The sequence below is a fragment of the Hibiscus syriacus genome, unplaced genomic scaffold, assembly GCF_006381635.1.
Source record: "Hibiscus syriacus cultivar Baekdansim isolate YM2019G1 unplaced genomic scaffold, ASM638163v2 tig00117048_pilon, whole genome shotgun sequence".
NCBI classification, from domain to species: Eukaryota; Viridiplantae; Streptophyta; class Magnoliopsida; order Malvales; family Malvaceae; genus Hibiscus; species Hibiscus syriacus.
The window spans coordinates 4,099,995-4,120,242 of NW_024063538.1; the positions used below are offsets into that span (position 1 = coordinate 4,099,995).

Below are 20,248 nucleotides of genomic sequence, written 5' to 3' on the forward strand. Positions count from 1 at the left end.
TTAATTAATTATATATAATCAATTAATTATTTAAATATAAAGGAGAATTCTGCGTTACTTCGACATGCAGAACATATTCTTTAAATAAAAATGAAAAAGGTTATTTTCGTCATTTCAATTAAATCAACACGGCTAAGTTTTCTCGATGATGTAATGAAACGCCTATAAAATATCACGCGGCGCGTTGAGAATTCATACGCCTAAGTTCAAGCTTTCTCTTAGCATTGCCAAACTCTGGTAATCTGATCTTATTTCTTAAGATTCCGGTGATGGAAAGAGACAATTCCGTCGGCCACGGTTCACCATGGGCGGATCAGTGGGGCACCAGCAACGCGGCGGCTCCCACCGGTGCTACTGACAAAAAGAAGAGCGGCGGCGGTGGCGCAACCGCCAAGTACAAGCAGAAGGTTGGGGATGGGCTTGAGAAGACCAAATCGGTGGCTTCAACCGGGATGAAGAAGGTCAAACAAGGAACCTCTTTGGGGATTCAATGGATCAAAGACAAGTATCGTAAAACTACCCAGAAGAACTAGTCCTCGCGTTTCGCTCTTTTTGTTTATATTCCTTTTGCTTTTCTTTAATTGATTTAATTTAAATTACTCGCAGATTCATTCTATTGCTTTTGTTTTGTATGTAAAACTATATACTTGTATTAGATCCACATCCTTTTGTTTTGATCTAAAAATTAGTATATGTTTTTGTTATTATTTTTTAATCGAGTTTATATAAATTGTTTATTTTAATCTGAAATTTAATAATTAATTTTAAATTTTGAAAAGCTTATAACTAAAGGTGATGATATATCGGATTATATTATATTTTTAATTTATTTGAATTTGATCTGAAGATTATATCATTTACTCATTCAATTCAAGTTTACAGAAGTTTCTTCGAAACTTGATTCCAATTTAGGGTAAAATCTCACATTTAATTCAATTTGAATTAATTACAATAATACCCCTCTATATATTATTTTTTCAATTAAGTTAATGTTTTTATTGAATATTTTTTTTAATTATTTAGGGTCGGATTGGGTTTTTAAGTTATATATCGGGTTCGGGTCGAGTGGATTCTTGTTTTGGTCGGGTCGGATCTCGGATGGAGAATTTCTTGTTCTCGGGTCGGGTGGACAAAAAACCCGACCCATGCCTATCCCTATTTAATATACACATGTAAGAGCATAATGATAATAACTTTTAAATATATATAGAGGAAAATTATATTATCATCTCATATCAAATTATTATATGTTTTTCATTTTGAACTCGAATTTGATCATACTCGCTTTCATATCTTACAAAATGGGATTTGATTAACTCAAATCTGAATTGTAGAAGAAGGAAAAAAAAATCTTATAAAATAGGGTTGAACAGGAATCATATTCAAATCAAGTGGTCACTTTTACTTAGAATTTTAATCTTAAATCTTAAATTCTAGATTTTAAAATTTTGACTATATATTTCAAAAATATTTTTAATATGAAAATTTTGTGTAAATTTTTAGAATTAATTAGGTGATTAGATTAATTCTTTTAATTTAATTATATCCTAAATACTTTAGTGATCTCATCCAGAATTCCTTAATGAGTTTTTTACATTTAACTTAAAATAAATCTTTCTTCACCATTACATCCAACATCATCCTTTACTATTTCAACCAATGGCTAAAACTAGGGATCTTCATGGACGGTTAACTGTACTGTTTAACCTAAACGGTCGATTAACCGTTATAACAGTTATGAGATTTTTCTAATCGTAACCTAATCATTAAGAAATGGTTAACCGTTATTAACAGTTCGTTACAGGTTAACCATATTACAATTTTTTTCATAATCAATACTACAAAAAAATGTAGCACTTAACCTATACTTACACCGATGTAAGTGAATAGAATAAACAAGTGCAACACTTAACACATACTACACTAGTGTAAGTGAATAAAATAAAAACAATGTATCACTTAACACATACTTATACCGGTGTAAGTAAATAAAATAAAAAAGTGTAACATTTAATACATATTTGCACTAGTGTAAGTATGTACATCTCCCAATATCTTAGTACCTAATAATAAACATATAATTTTATTGGTGAAAGTATATTTCTATATTTTCAAAGAAATAAATAATAAAAAATATATATATTAAGTTATTTGTATACAAATTTTATTATATATATATATATATATATATATATATACATAATAAATTATAAATATAGAAACTTCACTACAACAAAATGAGTTTATAGCGGCGTTTTTTTGAAAAAAATGCCGGTAAATTTATTGTTATAGCAACGTTTTTAGAACAAACGCCACAAAATAACAAATTTCACGGCGTTTTAGGCAAAAACACCGCTAATTACTTGTATTTTAGTGGCGTTTTTATACAAACGCCGCTACAGACTCGACTTTTAATGGCGTTTTATAAAAGCGTCACTACAGACTAATACTTTAGTGGCTTTTTTATACAAATGTCGATATAGACTCGACCTTTAGTGGCGATAAAAACACCGCTATAGACTCATACTTTAATGGGTTTTTATACAAACGTCGCTATAGACTCGTACTTTAGTGGTATTTTTTTATACAAACGTCGCTAAAGACTCGTACTTTATTGTTTACAATTTCTAAGTCCCGCTCTCCTTTAACCCTTTTTAATTTTTCCCCTTCACCTATTTTTCCATTCCCGTCGTTTACCCAAACTCATATGCTGCTTCTTTGTCGTTTACTTGGCCGCTCCCACGACTGAGACGACTCTGGTTGACGCTTCGATCACGGTAACCGACGCTTCGGTTCTGAATGCCGTTGCGGATAATTCCGAAGCTTCTCAGGTTCAAGCTGTAGAGGATTGTAAAAATTATGTTACGAGAAGTGTCGACGAGGTTTGGAGGGAAATTGTATCCTGCGAGAGGAAATAGATCACGATGAAAGAGGAGGCACCGGACGAGATGATGACTTTGGAGGTTTCACCGTTATATCTTTTATGATTATAGAAAACTTAAAGAATATATAGTTCACAGGAAATGGGTTTGTTGGAGGTGAAGCATGGTTTGCTTCAGATTGCAGAAACCTTGGATTTTCTTCATTACAATGCACATCTTATTCATTGCACTATATCACTCGAGGTTACTTCTCTAACTTTTTAATGTTTTGTTTTGTAATTTTTCCTGATTACTACTAATATGGCTGTTTGTAATGCTTCAGAATCTTTGTTTCCCTTTTCCACAAATTAATTTTGATTTGCTGTTGTAAATAACTACTGGTGGTTTATGAGCTATCCTCTTGTTCCTTTTTTCTTCCAAAACATTTCATCTATTTTTTAGCATGTTAGGCCTACAACTCCTTGTGTCATTTTTTATTACTTCTTTTAATAAAATTTTGATTGTAGATAAGAATTTATAAAGTGTTCCCTTTTAGGCTTCTGGATAGATTGTGGTGGGTAGGGAACATAACTGTTGTATATGTTTGTCTAAATACTACTTTGCACTATGCAGAATGTCTTGATTACATCACATGGAGCTTGGAAGCTTGGTGGGTTTGGTTTTTCTATCTCAAAAGATCAGGCTTCGAGTGTACCTACCTTTCATTATGCTATAAGTAAAACTTTTGATATTTTATGGGTTTAGCTCAAGTAGTAATGGCGGGGATGGAGTTTGGGAATAAATGCTACTCCTTGTACTCAAAAGAAAAATGAGAACATTTTTCATATAACTTGAAATCATTGTACTTGACCCTACTGAAATCAAAATATGAAACACGGTAGAAGTATGAAAAGCCCATTTTCTTTAGCTCTTCCGGTAGATGTGTGCATGGATGTTTGGCTGTTTATATATAAGGAAAACCTTGAATTTACATGTCTAGCACATCTGTACTTTTAATGCTCAACTCATGAACATAGTTTACTACACTATTGATAATTTGCTTATTTGACTTCTTTTCTTAGGTTAGCCTTAGCACTGTGATATAAATGTCTTCCGTTTAATGTCTTAATATGATGTTATAAATTTTGCATATGATCATACATATCATATTTATTGTTGTTTTTGCATTATTAGCCACTCATATATATATGTGCTCCCCACTTTCAGATGTTGGCAATGTTTCAAACATGTTGTCCATTTGTTCTCTCATGAAAATTAGAGATGTATGTGTGTCAAAGATTGTTTTAAAGACATTGTAATTCAACAACTTCAAATAAACATGTTGAAAGTATATCCCTTTGCACTTTGCAGCTAGTCAGTTACTAGCCCTATGTCATTCATTTTTCTCTCTTTATTTGTCTTCTCCTATTTTTGTCCATAGTAATAATATAGTTAGCGTTAACATATTTCCTCGTCACTGCTTTACACTTTTCTAAATTGTTTTATAGTAGTACCAGTGGTTGATTATTTTGTTTCTTCTCTGCAGTATATGAAAACATTGACATACTTATCCAATGAATCCTTCTCCTCTATTCCACCAGAACTAATTCATGATTTACAGAGGATGGTCTCTGCAAATGAATCTATCAGGCCATCAGCACTTGATTTTACTGGTAATACTTGGAGCATTTCAGAATTTTGATCTTGCACTTTCATATGTCAGAAAAACAGAAAAGGAAAATATTTTCAATTTGTGTATCTTGTAGCCCTCATGCATTATATTGTTGCATTATGCATAATTTTTTCAAATCTTAGATGGCCTTTTGCTCCCTCTCTCTCTCTCTCTCTCTCCCTCTCTAGACATCTAGCTATTTAGTAGAGATGGTTAACTTGGATGATATGTTGTTAAATTAAAGCAAATAACTTTGAAGTATCCTGTCAGTTCCACATAGTTATTACGAAACTGACGTTGAAACTCTACACTTTGGATTAGTTTAATGATTTTGAATTTAATGTAATGTATTTGCAGGTTCTCCATTTTTCCGAGATGATACTAGGTTGCGTGCTCTTCATTTTCTATCACATTCTTGTATGCATTTTAATTTTCGCTCGTCTGACATATGTTAGTAAACACAATCATTTGAAAATAATTTGCTTAAAATAAGTGCTGTAAAATGCTTAATTCTTGGGTGACATTTTTTGGCAGGAAATAGATAGCAGACAAAAGTCAGTTTTTAAAAGCTTTATCTGATATGTGGAAAGATTTTGACTCCCGTGTGTTTCGATATAAGGTTTAAGATTTTATCTTCCCTCTCTAACTGTTGTTCTAAACATATTTGGGAAATTAAATAAGCAAATATTAGAAAACAGACTTTATAAAGTGATCTTCATGTGTGAATTCTCCTCCCTGGCTCTTTCTCTCTCATTCTGTGATGCATTTGATATTCCTCAAGATTTTTAAGTTTCGTTCGTTGCACTTTTACTTCGCTGGTATTTGTAGTTCAGTGAGCTAGAGGAGTTGATATAGTGGTTCAGTTTTATTATTTCTTGCATCTTGCAGACAGAATCAAGTCAATTCATAAAATTTTCTAAATGCAGGTACTTCCGCGTCTTTGTGCAGAACTGATGAATTTGGTTATGCAGCCAACTATTTTGCCAATGGTTCTCACGATTGCAGACTTTCAGGTACTTGTTTTGCTATTAATTAGGTTTTGGCATATCAATGGAATGTTTATTATCATTATTAATATTTGTATTTGAAATGAAAAAAAAATTACTTGAAGATTGTGTTGGTCTTTGAAGTATATAAGCGCCAATGCCATGCTAACCACTCACATTCAAATGCACGCAAAGATGTACCTTTCTCATGCATGCATATAGAATAGACTGGTTCAATAATTTGGATCCAGCTCGTCTCAGTACATGCCATCACACAACCAGTCTTCTCAACAAAAAGTTAATCGATTAAAACAACAGCTGAGTTAAGTTGATGAAAAAATGACTCAAATGAAAGCTGAAGCTGAAGCAAGAGAAGAAGAGAGAACAACGAGAGAAGCATAGAGAGAAACAAAATTTCAGAAAAAAAATATGAAGAACCTCAAAATCAAATTAAAGCTATGAAGCAAATGATACAACAAAATCAAACGAAGAATTCATCATCTAGGTGTTTTCTTAGGTTAATGCTTTGTTTATGTTATTAAAAAAATGTTGAACTACATTATATTTAACTTGAATGTTTGTAAACTTTGATGTTTGTAAACTTTGATTTATTTATGTTTTTATGTATTATTACTTAATTCGAATCGTAATTAAATTTAAGATGGTTATTGGATATTGTTACAGGTTAAATTTGGGTAATACAAAATAGGAAGAAGATATGTTAAAAATCAGTTTTGATTAGCGGCATTTTAGGGGCAAAACGCCACTAACGGAGTGCATATTTGGCGACGCTTTTAAGGAAAAGCGTCGCTAAATGACCAACCTATTGCAGCATTTGTGCCCGAAGCGCCGCTAAATATCAAATTTGTTGCAATATTTGTGACTAAAAACGTCGCTAAATAGCGAACAAGTTGCGGGAAAACGCCTATAAATATCAAACTTATTGCGGCGTTTGTGCCCGAAACACCGCTAAATATCAAATCTGTTGCAACGTTTGTGACTAAAAACGTCGCTAAATGGCGAACCTGTTGCGAGAAAAGGCCTATAAATATCAAATCTATTGCGGCATTTGTGCCAAAAAAATGTCGCTATATGGCGAACCTGTTGCGATGTTTGTATACTAAAACGCCGCTATATAACTTGAAATTTAGCGCCATTTTAGTATACAAATGTCGCTACATAACCTGACTTTTAGCGGCATTTATTAGTAGAAAACGTCACTAACAGTTGCGACGTTTGTATAAGCGGCGTTTTTTTTGCTGCGACAACATTTTTAGCAACACTTTTAAACACCACTATAGGGAAAAAAAGCTGCTATAGACCAGTTCTGCTGTAGTTCTTATATCAAGTTAGTTGTGTAAAATATAATAAATTAGAAATATATATGGATAAGTGTTCACTTTCCTAATATCCACAAACCACTGACTTAGGCCAGAGATTGTCAACAATTTTCTTAGACCTGAATTCCAAGATAACTCCACCTCATAATGACGTAATTATGTTCGTAAATCACTCTTTTCAACTTAAGTGAAATCCTCCGAATAAAATTTATTCACAATATTGCAAACGTCTTCAACCTTGAAAATTTTGTCACCATCTCTTGGCTCCAAAGAACAACCAATAGTTAATAACTCTATCGATTGTAGCATAAAAAAATTCTACTCGATAATGATGTTCAACTGTAAAATGATCTTGTTGGCGACGAGTGTGACCTCTTCTTTTTCTATAAATAGAACTCATATCTGGGATATCTATGTTGCGACTTTCACAAAATGAGTTAGCCTCCATAAAAAGATTATTCCATCCATCATCTCTAAATTTCTGTAAAACTATCTTTGAACTCTTAACAAGATGTAGTGAATTCAAAATAGCTTGAGATTTTCATTGTAATGATTGAGAAAATGAATAAGTGATTTCTAATATTTTCTTAATAAGATGTAAAATAAAGAAAAAATCAAAGGAAGTCAAAGTCTCTAAAGTTATCGTCGCTTCTCCACTTCAGAAGATGTACTTCCTTCATCAATGGGTTTATATAGAATAACACAAGTGGCACTAAACATTTTTATCAAGCTTGAAATTGATCTCAAGAACCCCATCGAGTATCACCTGTCCTCTGCAAATTACTTGTTTGATTCAAACCAATTCCAGTTTCAAGTTGTTATTCTTCAATTAAATGATTTATCTTAGTCAGAATAAACATTTTTTAGTTCATCAATGCGCTTATATGAGACAAGAACAATATTGATAATAAATGATAACTTGAAAAAATTGATAAATATATATGATCTATTTCGCTACAGCTACTAGTGCCAACTGTAAAAGATGGGCAAAACAATGCACATAGTAAGCAAAATGACACTTATGCTAACTAATGCTTATAAACCGTTCCACTTTCCTCGCATGTTACTTACACCATCATAACATTGGCCTCGAATATTCTTTATGTCAAAGCAATAACAAGAAAGAACAGAAGGTATCTCATCTTTTAAAGTCACTGTTGAAGTATTAGGAATATGAATAATGCTAAACAACATTCCTTTACTAGATCGAAATTATCAATATACCGTAAAATAATAGCCATTTGTTGTTTTCTTGATACATCCCCTGCTTCATCAATAATAACACAAAATTTTTCTTCACCAATTTCTTCACGACTTGTCCTCCTAATTTTCTCTACCAGAATATGTAAAATCTCCTTTTGTATCTCAGACGAAGTGTAAAAAAACATTTTTTTGGAGCATTTTCTAATACAAATTTTTCAACATCTTTATTATAAGAGGCTAATTGTTTTACGTGTTCAAGAAAATTTCCTCGGTTAGGTGAAGATTCACTCTTGTCACGACCTCTCATTGGTAGTCCTTGTAAAGCTAGCCAACACAATGCATATATAGTGGTTTCAAGTCTAAACCTATTATTAGCAATTTGTAACGATGTTTTCTTATGCAACACTTGTGGCAGATGACTAGAATAGTTAAGAAAATCCTTCAATTCTTGCTTAGCAATTTTATGAGGTAAATTAGGTTCTGAACCTATATGCATCTTAAAATAACAGTTTTTTCCATTTACTTTCTTCCAATTTCGAAACCCATTCATAGTGAAAGTCTTGTGTTATGGATGACTATCTGGTTTGTTAAAAAGAAAGCAAATAAAACATAAGAAAGTGTCATTTTCAAGAGAATATTCTAACCATGAACGAAAGTTTTTGTACGAGGAAGCTTGAAATCGGCGAGGACGAGAAGCATGTCCAGATTTTTTGAATTCAGAGAGTACTGGTTGATATGGAACCATAACAATATAAGCTCTTCGAATTGTATTTCTTTCTTGTTCAGAAGGATATTATCATATTTACTTGCGTCTACTAGGATCTCGCTCTAAGTAATTAGAGTTGGTACATGATTTCTAATTTCTAGCTATCTTTAAAGGTCTATCTTCCGAAGGTGAAATGTCAATAGGTGTACCGGTTGAAGTTTCAGTTGTTGAACTTGTATTTTTTAAAGTTTCCCTTCTTTTTCTCTTAAAAAGCTCAATAATTATTGGATTTTTTCCATGGCAAGATGCATTTATATAAAATTAATTCACAAACATAAAAAAAAAATCAAATATAATAATCACCATTCACCTTAAAAATTATTAGATTAACTAAAGGAATACTAAAATTAAATATAAGATCAAATAATTCTAATTAAAAAATAATAAATATAATATTATTTAATTACATACATTTAAAATTTGAGTGTCGAACAATGGAGAATCATATTAAAGCAATATTGGAGGAGATTTAGTCAATGGGAATGTGATTAACTCAAGGTTTTTCTATGAAATATTTTAATATTTTACTCTATTTATAAGCCTTTTGTCGGCTCCTACAATTATATTAGTACTATGGTAAAAAAAAAATAAAAAATTGGAGTAGGGGCGGGGGGGGCCTTGGCCCCAAGGGCCCTCTTTCTCTAATTCCAAGGTAAGTAAACGTAGTTGCGAACACTATGGCAAAGATGACGGATAGACATGCCTTCTCCAGAAAGGTGTACGAAAACCCTCCCTTATCTGTGTTACCCTTGCTTTCACGGGACATACATGGTTCTCATCATGTGAGGCTCGCCTTGTAATAATTTAGCACTCTCTTTCAATTCAATATATATATAAATGAAAACTTGAATCCAAAACTAAAATAGTAAAAATGTATTTTGCATCTAATTTTTTAAAATAGAAATAAACAAATAATTGTTAAATAATTAAATTAAATTATAATTATTAAAAAAATACCATCACATAAATTAACACGTGAGTTATGAAAATATAAAACAATACAGTTGATAAGAACTTCCATAATACAAAATTTATTTTAGTTTATAATAAGTATATAATGTCAATCAGGGACGGAGCCAGAATTAGATCTCAACATAGGCCGAATTTTTTTAACAACTTTAAGTTATATATATATATATATATATTAAAAAATTGAATTTTTTGTTTATTTCAAAAAATATAAATGATAACATCAAATATGCATAGTTCTATATTTATATAAAATAAAAAATTAAAAATTAAATTAAAGTAAATAATAAAAAATGCGATTTCAAAAAGTGCAAAAGACATAACTATCACATAATCACAATAAAACACGTTGTTCCTTCAAATCTCGAAATGAATCCACGAGCGATGTTGTACTAAAGCTCCTTGCAATATCTCTTTCAATGTTGATAAGCATGCAACTCTCAAAAAATTCATCCTCCATTTTGTTACGAAGTGTTGTCTTGATGATATTCATTGTACAAAAAGCTCTTTTAGCACTTGTTATAGAAACTGGGAGAGACAATAAAAGTTTTATCATTCGGAATATAAATGGATAAGTGTTCATTTTCCTAGTATCCACCAACCACTAACTTAGGTAAGAGATTGTCAACAACTTTCTTAGACCTGAATTCCAAGATAACTCCACATCATAATGACGCAATTATGTTCGAAAATCATTCTATTCAAATCCTCCGGATAAAATTTATTCAAAATATTGCAAACGTCTTGAACCTTGAAAAATTTGTCACCATCTCTTGGCTCTAAAGCACAACCAAGAGTTAATAACTCTATCGACTTCTCATTAAATCTACTGTTAATTCTTGTAGTTGAACATCAACTGTAGCATAAAAAATTTCTACTCAATAATGATGTTCAATTGTAAAATGATATTGTTGGCGACGAACACGTCCTCTTCTTTCTCTATAAATAGAACTCATATCTAGGATATCTATGTTGCAACTTTCACAAAATGAGGTAACCTCCATAAAAAGATTATTCCATCCATCATCTCTAAATTTCTGCTAAAGTATCTTTAAACTCTCAACAAGATGTAGTGAATTCAAAATAACTTGAGATTTTCGTTGTAATAAATGAGAAAGTGAATAAGTGAGTTCTCATATTTTTCTTCATAAGATGTAAAATGAAGACAAAATTAAAGGAAGCCAAAGTCTCTAAAGTTGTCATCGCTTCTCCACGTTCAGAAGATGTACTTCCTTCATCAATGAGTTTATATAGAATAACACAAGTGACACTAAACATTTTTATCAAGCTTAAAATTGATCTCAAGTAAGAACCACTGATGAGTGTTCAGAATCGTTAATCTTTGCTCGTTATTTCTTCGGTTTTGAGGATTTATTATTGCTAAATTGGTCGTGTTATGTTTGTTTTCGTGCAGGTCATTACTTTCCAGAATTAGTGACAAAACGGACGCATTCTGCATTTTTTTTATTATTTGGTCACGACTGAAGACATGGGCACGACTCTGGGCATGACGCAGTCTGACGTGGCAGTTTCTAGAAGGTCTAGTCAGCGACAGTTTCTAGAAGACTTCCTCCGCACGCCTTCTGGAAGATTGACGAGCAGGGTTGCATTAGGAGACTAGTTTAAGTTTAAATTTAAATTAAAAAAATAATTATCTTTAGGATTATTTTATTTATTTTCTTTGTTTATCCTTTAGGCTTTGAGAGGCTATAAATACCCACTTGGGGTAAGCCTAAATTCATCATTCAGATTACATTTTTCTTTTCTCTTTAGTTTTTATAAAAGTTTTCTCTTTTTACTTTTCAAGTTTTTTCATTTTTTCTTTTATTTTTCAAGCTTTGTTTTCAAAATGCTAAGTATGACTTTTATCATGCTTAGCTAAACTTTTCATAAGTCGAGAGTTGTCGTGATGAGCTGTCGTGATGACTCAATTCCATCGAGAGATTTGAAACAGACCCTTAATATATTCGGAATATCTCTCTCAATCTCTGCGCTTATTTTTCAAAATCAAAACAGTTTCAAAATCAAAGATTGACTTTGGTCAAGAGGTTGTTGCGATTAAATGTGTGGGAGGAAGATTCGGCTTATAGAAAGCAATTCAAATTCCTGGGAACACACTTGGCGAGATAGCTTCGCCAAGAGGGAATTGAGATCGGAATTGACGGTTATCGAAGCAACAATCCGAGTCGGACGCCATGAACTTAAACGGTAATTGATCTACAGCAATTGATGTTGTTAGAATCAATTACCAAAGTCGGAATCAAAGATTGCCTTGGGTATTGATATACAAGATAGAGTCACGGGGATAGCCCTTGTAGACAAAGTAACAGACGTGAATCCCGAAGAGAAAACCTTATTCGATGATCATAAGGAAATTGAGTCAAAGCGAAGCTTGAGGTTACTTTTACCGTATTTATTCACAGTCTTCATCTTCTTATTTTTACTTTAATTGCTTTAATTTATTTAATCGTTTTTACTATTTAAATCTCATATTGCAAACCCCCCATTTTACTATTTTTTGCATGGTTAAAAATCATTCAAACATAAATTTGTTATTTTCTAAGTCCTTGAGGATTCGAACCTTGAACCTTGTTTCTCTATACTACGTATTTCCTTATTTATTAATTGAGAAAAAGGAATTTATTTTGACACCGAAATGACAGTTGTCAACCACATTGAGTATCATCTGTCCTCTACAAATTACTTGTTTGATTCAAACTAGTTCCAGTTTCAAGTAGTTCTTCTTCAATCAAATGATTTATCACGTCAGAATAATCATTTTTTAGTTCATCAATTCGCTTATATGAGGCAAGAACAACTTTGATAATAAAGGATAACTAGGAAAAAATGATAAATAGGTATGACCTCTTTTGCTACAGCTACTAATGCCAACTGTAAACGATCGGCAAAACAATGCACATAGTAAGCAAAATGACACTCATTGCTAACTAATGCTTGCAACCCATTCCACTTTCCTCGCATGTTACTTGCATCGTCATAGCCTTGGCCTCGAATATTCTTTATGTCAAAGCAATAACGAGAAAGAACGAAAAGTATCTCATCTTTTAAAGACGCTGCTGAAGTATTAGGAACATGAATAATGCTAAAAATCGTTCATTTACTAGACCGAAATTATCAACATACCGTAAAATAATAGTTATTTGTTGTTTTATTGATATATCCCCTGCTTCATCAATAATAACACAAAATTTTTCTTCACCAATTTCTTCATGAATTGCTCTCTTAATTTTCTCTTTCAGAATATGTAAAATCTCCTTTTGTATCTCAGACGAATTGTAAAAAGCATTTTTTGGAGCATTTTCTAATACAACTTTTTCAAAATCTTTATTATAAGAGGCTAATTATTTCACGAGTTCAAAAAAATTCCTTGGTTAGATGAAGATTCACTCTCGTCACGACCTCTCATTGGTAGCCCTTGTAAAGCTAGCCAACGCAATGCATCTATAGTGGTTTCAAGTCTAAGCCTATTATTAGCAATTTGTAAAGATATTTACTTAGGCAACACTTCTGGCAGGTGTCTAGACTGGTTAAGTAAATCCTCCAATTCTTGCTCAACAATTTTATGAGGTGAATTAGGTTCTGAACCTAGATGCATCTTAAAATAACAACTTTTTTCATTTACTTTCTTCCAATTTCTAAACTCGTTCATAGTGAAAGTCTTTTGTGATGGATGACTATCTGGTTTGTTAAAAAGAAAGCAAATAAAAAAAGAAGGCATCATCATTTTAAAGAGAATATTCTAACCATGAATGAAAGTTTTTGTACAAGGAAGCTTGAAATCGGCGAGGGCGAGAAACATGTCTAGATTTTTTGAATTCAGAGAGTACTGGTTGATATGGAGCCTTAGTAATATAAGCTCTTCGAATTGTATTTCTTTCTTGTTCAGAAGGATATTCTCATATTTGTTTGCGCTTACTAGGATCTCGCTCTAAGTAATTAGAGTTGGTACATGGTTTCTGATTTCTAGCTATCTTTAAAGGTCTATCTTCCGAAGGTGAAACGTCAATAGGTGTACTAGATGAAGTTTCAGTTGTTGTACTTGTATTTTTTTTTAAGTTTCCCCTCTTTTTCTCTTAAAAAGCTCAATAATTGCTGGATTTGTTTCCTATGACAAGCTGCATTTATATAAAATTAATTCACGAACATAAAAAAAATCAAATTTAGTAATCATCATTCACCTTAAAAATTATTAGCTTAACTAAAGGAATACTAAAATTAAATATAAGATCAAATAATTCTAATTAAAAAATAAGAAATATAATATTATTTAATTACGTACCTTTAAAAATTGAGTGTCGAATAATGGAGAATCAGATTAAAGCAATATTGGAGGAGCTTTAGTCGATGAGAGGGTAATTAACTCAAGGTTTTTCTATGAAATATTTTAATATTTTACTCTATTTATAAGTCTTTTTTCGGCTCCTACAATTATATTAGTACTAAGGTAAAAAACATAAAATTAGAGCAGGGGCGGGGCCCCAAGGGCCCTCCGTGTGTGATGTTAATGTATATTTGTCATCGATTAAATTTTTAAAAAAATACACAAATAAGTGGCATAAACATAAAAAATGTATAGTGATAATTGAGACCCTCAAACTTTTGAAAAAAATAATTAGTGTAGTCCCTAAACCTTTTTTAAACCAAATGTGATCATTAAACTTAGAAGAAAAAAAGTAATCTATCCCTTTGAACAACATAATCAAATGTTGATAGTCACGACACTTACATAATAGTTCACAAAACTTACATGACAATCTACAATATTGATGTGGCAGATCACAATATTGTTGTGGCGATACCCGGTGGACGATAATGTGGTAGATGGAGTTAATTGATTATTTTAGAAAGTTTAATTTTAAAAAATAAAATTTATTTAAATTAAAAATATAAAACATAAACAATTATTAAGATATTCAATATATTAAATATAAAAATACTAAAAAATATTAAAAATTTTAATTTAAGGACTACATTGAGTGTAAAAAAAAGTTCAGGGACCGTATTAATTTTTTTACAAAAGTTTGAGAGTTTCAGATATCATTAAATCAAAAAAATTATTGTTACAAATGATTTAAACGTAAGTTAAGTTATAAATCTAGATATCATGTATCCTTATTTTTTAAATTTCTAAAATAATTCTAATATAAATACTGAAAACATCTTTTTTATGTTTTCATATTTTTACTTATTTTTATTTTCATTTTCCAGAAATTATTTTCCAATTTTATAACCAAACACATTTTCTTCAACGTTTTCTATTTTCTAGGAAAATGAGAATGAAAGTAACTTATATTTTCTAAAATCAAAAGGATCCTAACATTTTCGGCTGTAACTTGTTCAACCTAAAAATTGCTTTGTCCAACATAAAAAGTTACGCTATTAATAAATTTTTTAGATTACAACTGATTTTTGTTTTTTTTTAATTTATATTAACAAATTATATTTTAGAATTTTTTTAGTTGAGATGAATATAAGGTTAATGGGCCTTCAATCAAGTTCAAGTCTGTCCATTTCAAGAAAGCCTAATATGGTTACTGGATCCAATCCGGGAATGTGGCTATTCCAGAATCTGTTGTGGTTTTGTTGTGCTGGAATATGACTATTAACTACCTTTACTTGTCATCTTTTTGTTTTGTATTTAAATAATTTTCAGACTGGTTCTTTCATATTTTCACACATTGTAAGGTGTCCCTTCTTTTTTTTCTTTTTTATTTTAAGCATCATGTCTAACAATTTTTGGGCATTGCAGTTCTTTGAATTCTCTATAAGTCCCGCAAAATTTTGTATTCTTAGGCGAGCTCCTAAATATTCGATCACATGTTACATCTCACGTTGATGCATGTACAGTGGCGGAACAGCATGGGGTTAAAGGAACTCTTGGACCCCGTCAATTATTATTTTTAAGTATTCATTAATATTATATATATATTTAAAAAATAAATAAAGAAAAATTTATCAAAATCATTTCTGAAATAATCATGGGTTAATAGAATCATAGAAGGAAATAATCATGCAGAAAAAATCATTTCAGAAATAATTCTGATAAGTTTCAAAAATTTATGAAATGTTTTCTGCATGATTATTTCTGTACATTTCCGGACAGAACCATAGAAGCCCTATATCTATTGAAAAACCACGATCCTTTGAAATGATTTCTGATAGAATCATACGATCTGTCAAAGCTAAATCTACTATAAGTCTATCGTAGTTTTTGAAACTGTTAATCTACAAGTAACATCTTCCGTCGCCACCACTATTATTATAAAATTTGTAAGTCAAGATTGAGAGTGATCTGGAACCATACTCTCCTACCTTGCGAAAACATAAAATTTAAACATCGACCAACCATCATCTAATCATAATCGTGGTTCTTCATTCAAATTAAAAAAATGAATAATTTAAAATCATCATAATCTAAATATTACTATCAATAAATGTAATTTAAATTATGTATTAAAAATTTCCATATTATGTCAAGCGATTTGATTCATGGAAGAAGAAAAAAAATAAGGCATGCAACTTAAAAGAAATTTAAATTTATATTTCTAATTTTATTTCTAGAGATAGGAGGAGAAGAGACGATGTCATATTTAATTATAAAGTGGTTGAAAGGCAAGAATATCCAAAACAATAGATGCGATTATTCTCATAGAAAAGCCAAACGCTGAGAACCGATGGATTTGGATATTCCAAATGGCTTGGAATTATGCTAAGCGCCAAAGGTCCCACCCCACCCCACCCCACTTCACTATACAAGCTGTAACTCAACTTTGAATATTATATTTCAAGTAAAAACTAAGAGTAAAGTTTATTATTTAATGTTATTTTGTTCTTTATCAGTTTTAAATTTTATTAATTAGATTTTGAAGTATTTGACGGGTCATATTTTAAATACCGTAGTGAGTGAGAATTACTAAAAATCATCATACATGAAAATTATTAAAATATTTTTGAGTGAAAATTACCAAAAAACCCTTATAGTTATCTAGTTGGGATACGAGGGTCAATGTAGATTGTAAAAACGATTGACAATTTTGTTGATGATTATTATGAATGTATATATTATTTATCTTTTTAACAGAAGCAGCTAGTATTATTAAAAAGTAAAAATATCAAAAATTATAGTAAGAGTTTACAACAATCATCATAAACTAATTATATAATTTGAACATTTTTATTTAACATTGAAACTAGTCACTTTAGATCATATAAGAATTATATATGGAAAATGTTAAAGATCCAACAAAAAAACTCGAATAAAAAATAAACTTGAACTTATGTAATTCTTATTGTTAGAGCCTTATGGTACGATATTGACTATGTAACACAGGTATTAAGATTTTAAGAATAGAAAGAGCTAGAATACACTTATGTATAATATATTAAACATATTGAGATCTTTATTTAAGAATAAGGTTGTAAATTTCACGTGATAATGGATGGTGTCTAATTCGTTAAACGTTTGTGTATTTGGTGATGAGCTAATGTTTAATCAATGTTGAGCATAAAATACTATAAATCAATTATCAAGCACTCCGTAAATTTTTAAAATAGTGTTGACGATGATTAGATGCTTATTAAAAAATGTGATTCGAACTCGACTATCGTTATTTTTAATTTATGATCATGAGTGATGATCGGGGAACCACTTAAAACTTAATGTTATATATATATATATATATATATATATATATGGTCATGTATGATGATTGATAAGTTGGTCATATATGACGATTGGTGAGTTATATTAGACTTAATAATTGTAATATTTGATTTACGATCATATGTGATAATTGACGAGTTATAGATTTGATATATGCAATCATACGTGGTGATCGATGAATCATGTTGGACCCATTGATTATTTTTGATTTTAACTATATGCGGAGTAAAATTATGTAGATACCCTAGTCAGCATGTAGTATAATCTGTAGTACTCGATAATGTGTGATACAATGTACATATATTTTCCTCTAACAATCTATTTCACAATAATAAGTTATAATTTAAATTTTATTTATCATAATATCACTGACTTTAAATATAATTTCTATTTTATAACATAATATTTAAAATATATACTTATCAAGAATATTTTTAACAATAACAACAAAACACTTAGGTGATGTTTGTTTTTACTGTGTAAGCAAAGCTCTTATGTCTGCGCTGCGCAGATCATGCGCAGACATTGGGCTTCGCAGACCGTTTGTTTTTTAGAAGACATAAGTTCTTTTAACGTCTGCGCGTGGTCTGCGCGGCGCAGACGTGACCTTATGTCTGCAGACGTCTTTTAACCTCTTCAAAAAGGTTTTATATTTAATTTAATTTAATTTTATATTATATTTGATTTTAATTTTAATATCAATTTTTAAAATAAATTAAATATTAATTTTTTAATATTATATTATAGATATTAATTTTAATATTATATTATAGATATTTAATTTTATATCATATAAATTATTTTATATATTATTAAAATTTTATATTTATTTTAATTATTTTGATTTAAGTTTAAATATAATATATTTTTAGATTTTTTATTTTTAAATTATATTTAAACTTTTTATACAAAATGTAAGTATTTAAACAAATGTTTTTAAAATCGGACCGGACATTGAACCGGTGAAGGTACTGGTTCACTGGTTCAACCGGGTTCAACCGCGGTTGAACCAGATTTTATATAAAATAAATTTTTTTAATTTTACATAATATTCAAAGCAATATTAATATATATGTAACACTTTTTTTAAGTTTACAATATTAAAAAGTATAAAAATATCACAAGTCATAACATATATAAATTAAAAATCATAAAATCAAGTGAAACAAAATGATTCAAATCAACTACAACATAATATTTAAGGTAAAACATATTAAATAATAAATATAATTATATAACTATAATAAAAAAAAATTGGGGCTTAAAAAATCACAACAAATGAAATCATTTGGTTTAGTTTTTTTTTTTTTTAAAATAATCTCACATGGCTAAGAAACATAGAAGAGCATCCAAATTACTTCTATAAATAATAGATGTAATTTGACATTCAAAATCATGGAGCCTTTTGGTGAGCACACATCGAACTATTCTTTTGCTTCAATTGAGCTCAAATTTTAGGCTTCAATCGAACTTCTAAATTTTTTTTGAGTTCGAGTCTTTTCGAGTTCAAGTTTTAATATTATATTTCGAGTTCGAGTTGAACTTGATAATTTGTAGCTCGTGAGTTTTTTAGTCGAGTTGAGCTTACTTTTAAAGTTTTCGAATTCGAGTCGAGCTCAACAATACTTGAATTTGACTTGGCTCGTTGACCAAACGACGTCGTTTGGTTTAATTTTTTTTAAAGAAAAAAGTGAATCGACGGTTCAAATCAGTTTTACTGGTTTTCAGCCGGTTCTACCGGTTTTCAGCCGGTTCTATCGGTTTTCAGCCGATTCATTGCCAGCCCGATTTTGTGAGGTAACCGGACCGGACAGCCCACCGGTTCACGGTTCAACCGGTTGAACCGATCGGTCCGATCCGATTTTGATAACCATGATTTAAACTACATTGCTTAATAAAAATTGATTTCATTGTTTGATAATTAAGATTTTAAAATATAAAAAATTATAAATTATGTTTTTAAAATTTTAAAATATAATCACAATTAAATAAAAAATAATCATAAAATAATTTTATAAATTAAAAATATTTTCTAAAAATATCATATAATTATAAAAATAAATTATGAATATATATTTAAAAAAATTAAAAGTATTACATAATTGCATATTTAAAAAATCATATAATTTAATGATCATTTATAAATTTTATTCGATAAAACTTATAAAACTAATAATACATGAGATTATGTGAGACTTATAATAGAATTAATAAGGTGATGTTTGTTTTTCTAACAAAATTATTATTGTAGTTGTATGAATTATTTAAATTTCATTATTGTAAAACTAAAATTATTTAAATCTCAGTATTACAAAACTCTTTTAAGTTTAAAAAATCAGTTTTATTTATATTTCAGTTTATTTTAGCAGTCTGCAGATGTTAAAAAATAAATAATCTTCTTCTTGCAGACTGCAAACTTTTAGTCCACCTCTTCTGCTGCAAATGCCTGCAGATATGATCTACAAACTGCAAACCTTTTACCTATACAAAAATAAACACCACCTTAAATATTGTAAATGGAATGGATTTTAATTAAATCCCTGATAAATTGAAGTCAAACATTGTTGATTTGACTAAACCCATCAAGCTCAACCTTTTACGACAAAAAATGTTGTCTTCCTCTATCACAATCAGCACTGCCACGTGTTGGGTTTTTATTTCACTTAAAAAATAAAATACCGAAAAAAGAAAAAGAAAGGAATAAAACCCAAGATATGCTTTGCTTTCATTTAAAGAACCCCATGGATATTCTCACCCATCCTCTCCG

The 20,248-nt window shown here is 30.2% G+C and overlaps 1 protein-coding gene across 1 annotated transcript; it reads left to right on the forward strand.

Annotated features, from left to right (window-relative positions):
* Positions 1-206: 206 nt before the first annotated feature.
* Positions 207-715, forward strand: LOC120197428. Its single transcript, XM_039198961.1, has one exon. The coding sequence runs from the start codon at positions 270-272 to the stop codon at positions 531-533; it is 264 nt and encodes an 87-aa protein (XP_039054892.1). The 5' UTR covers positions 207-269; the 3' UTR covers positions 534-715.
* The last annotated feature ends 19,533 nt before the right edge of the window (positions 716-20,248 follow it).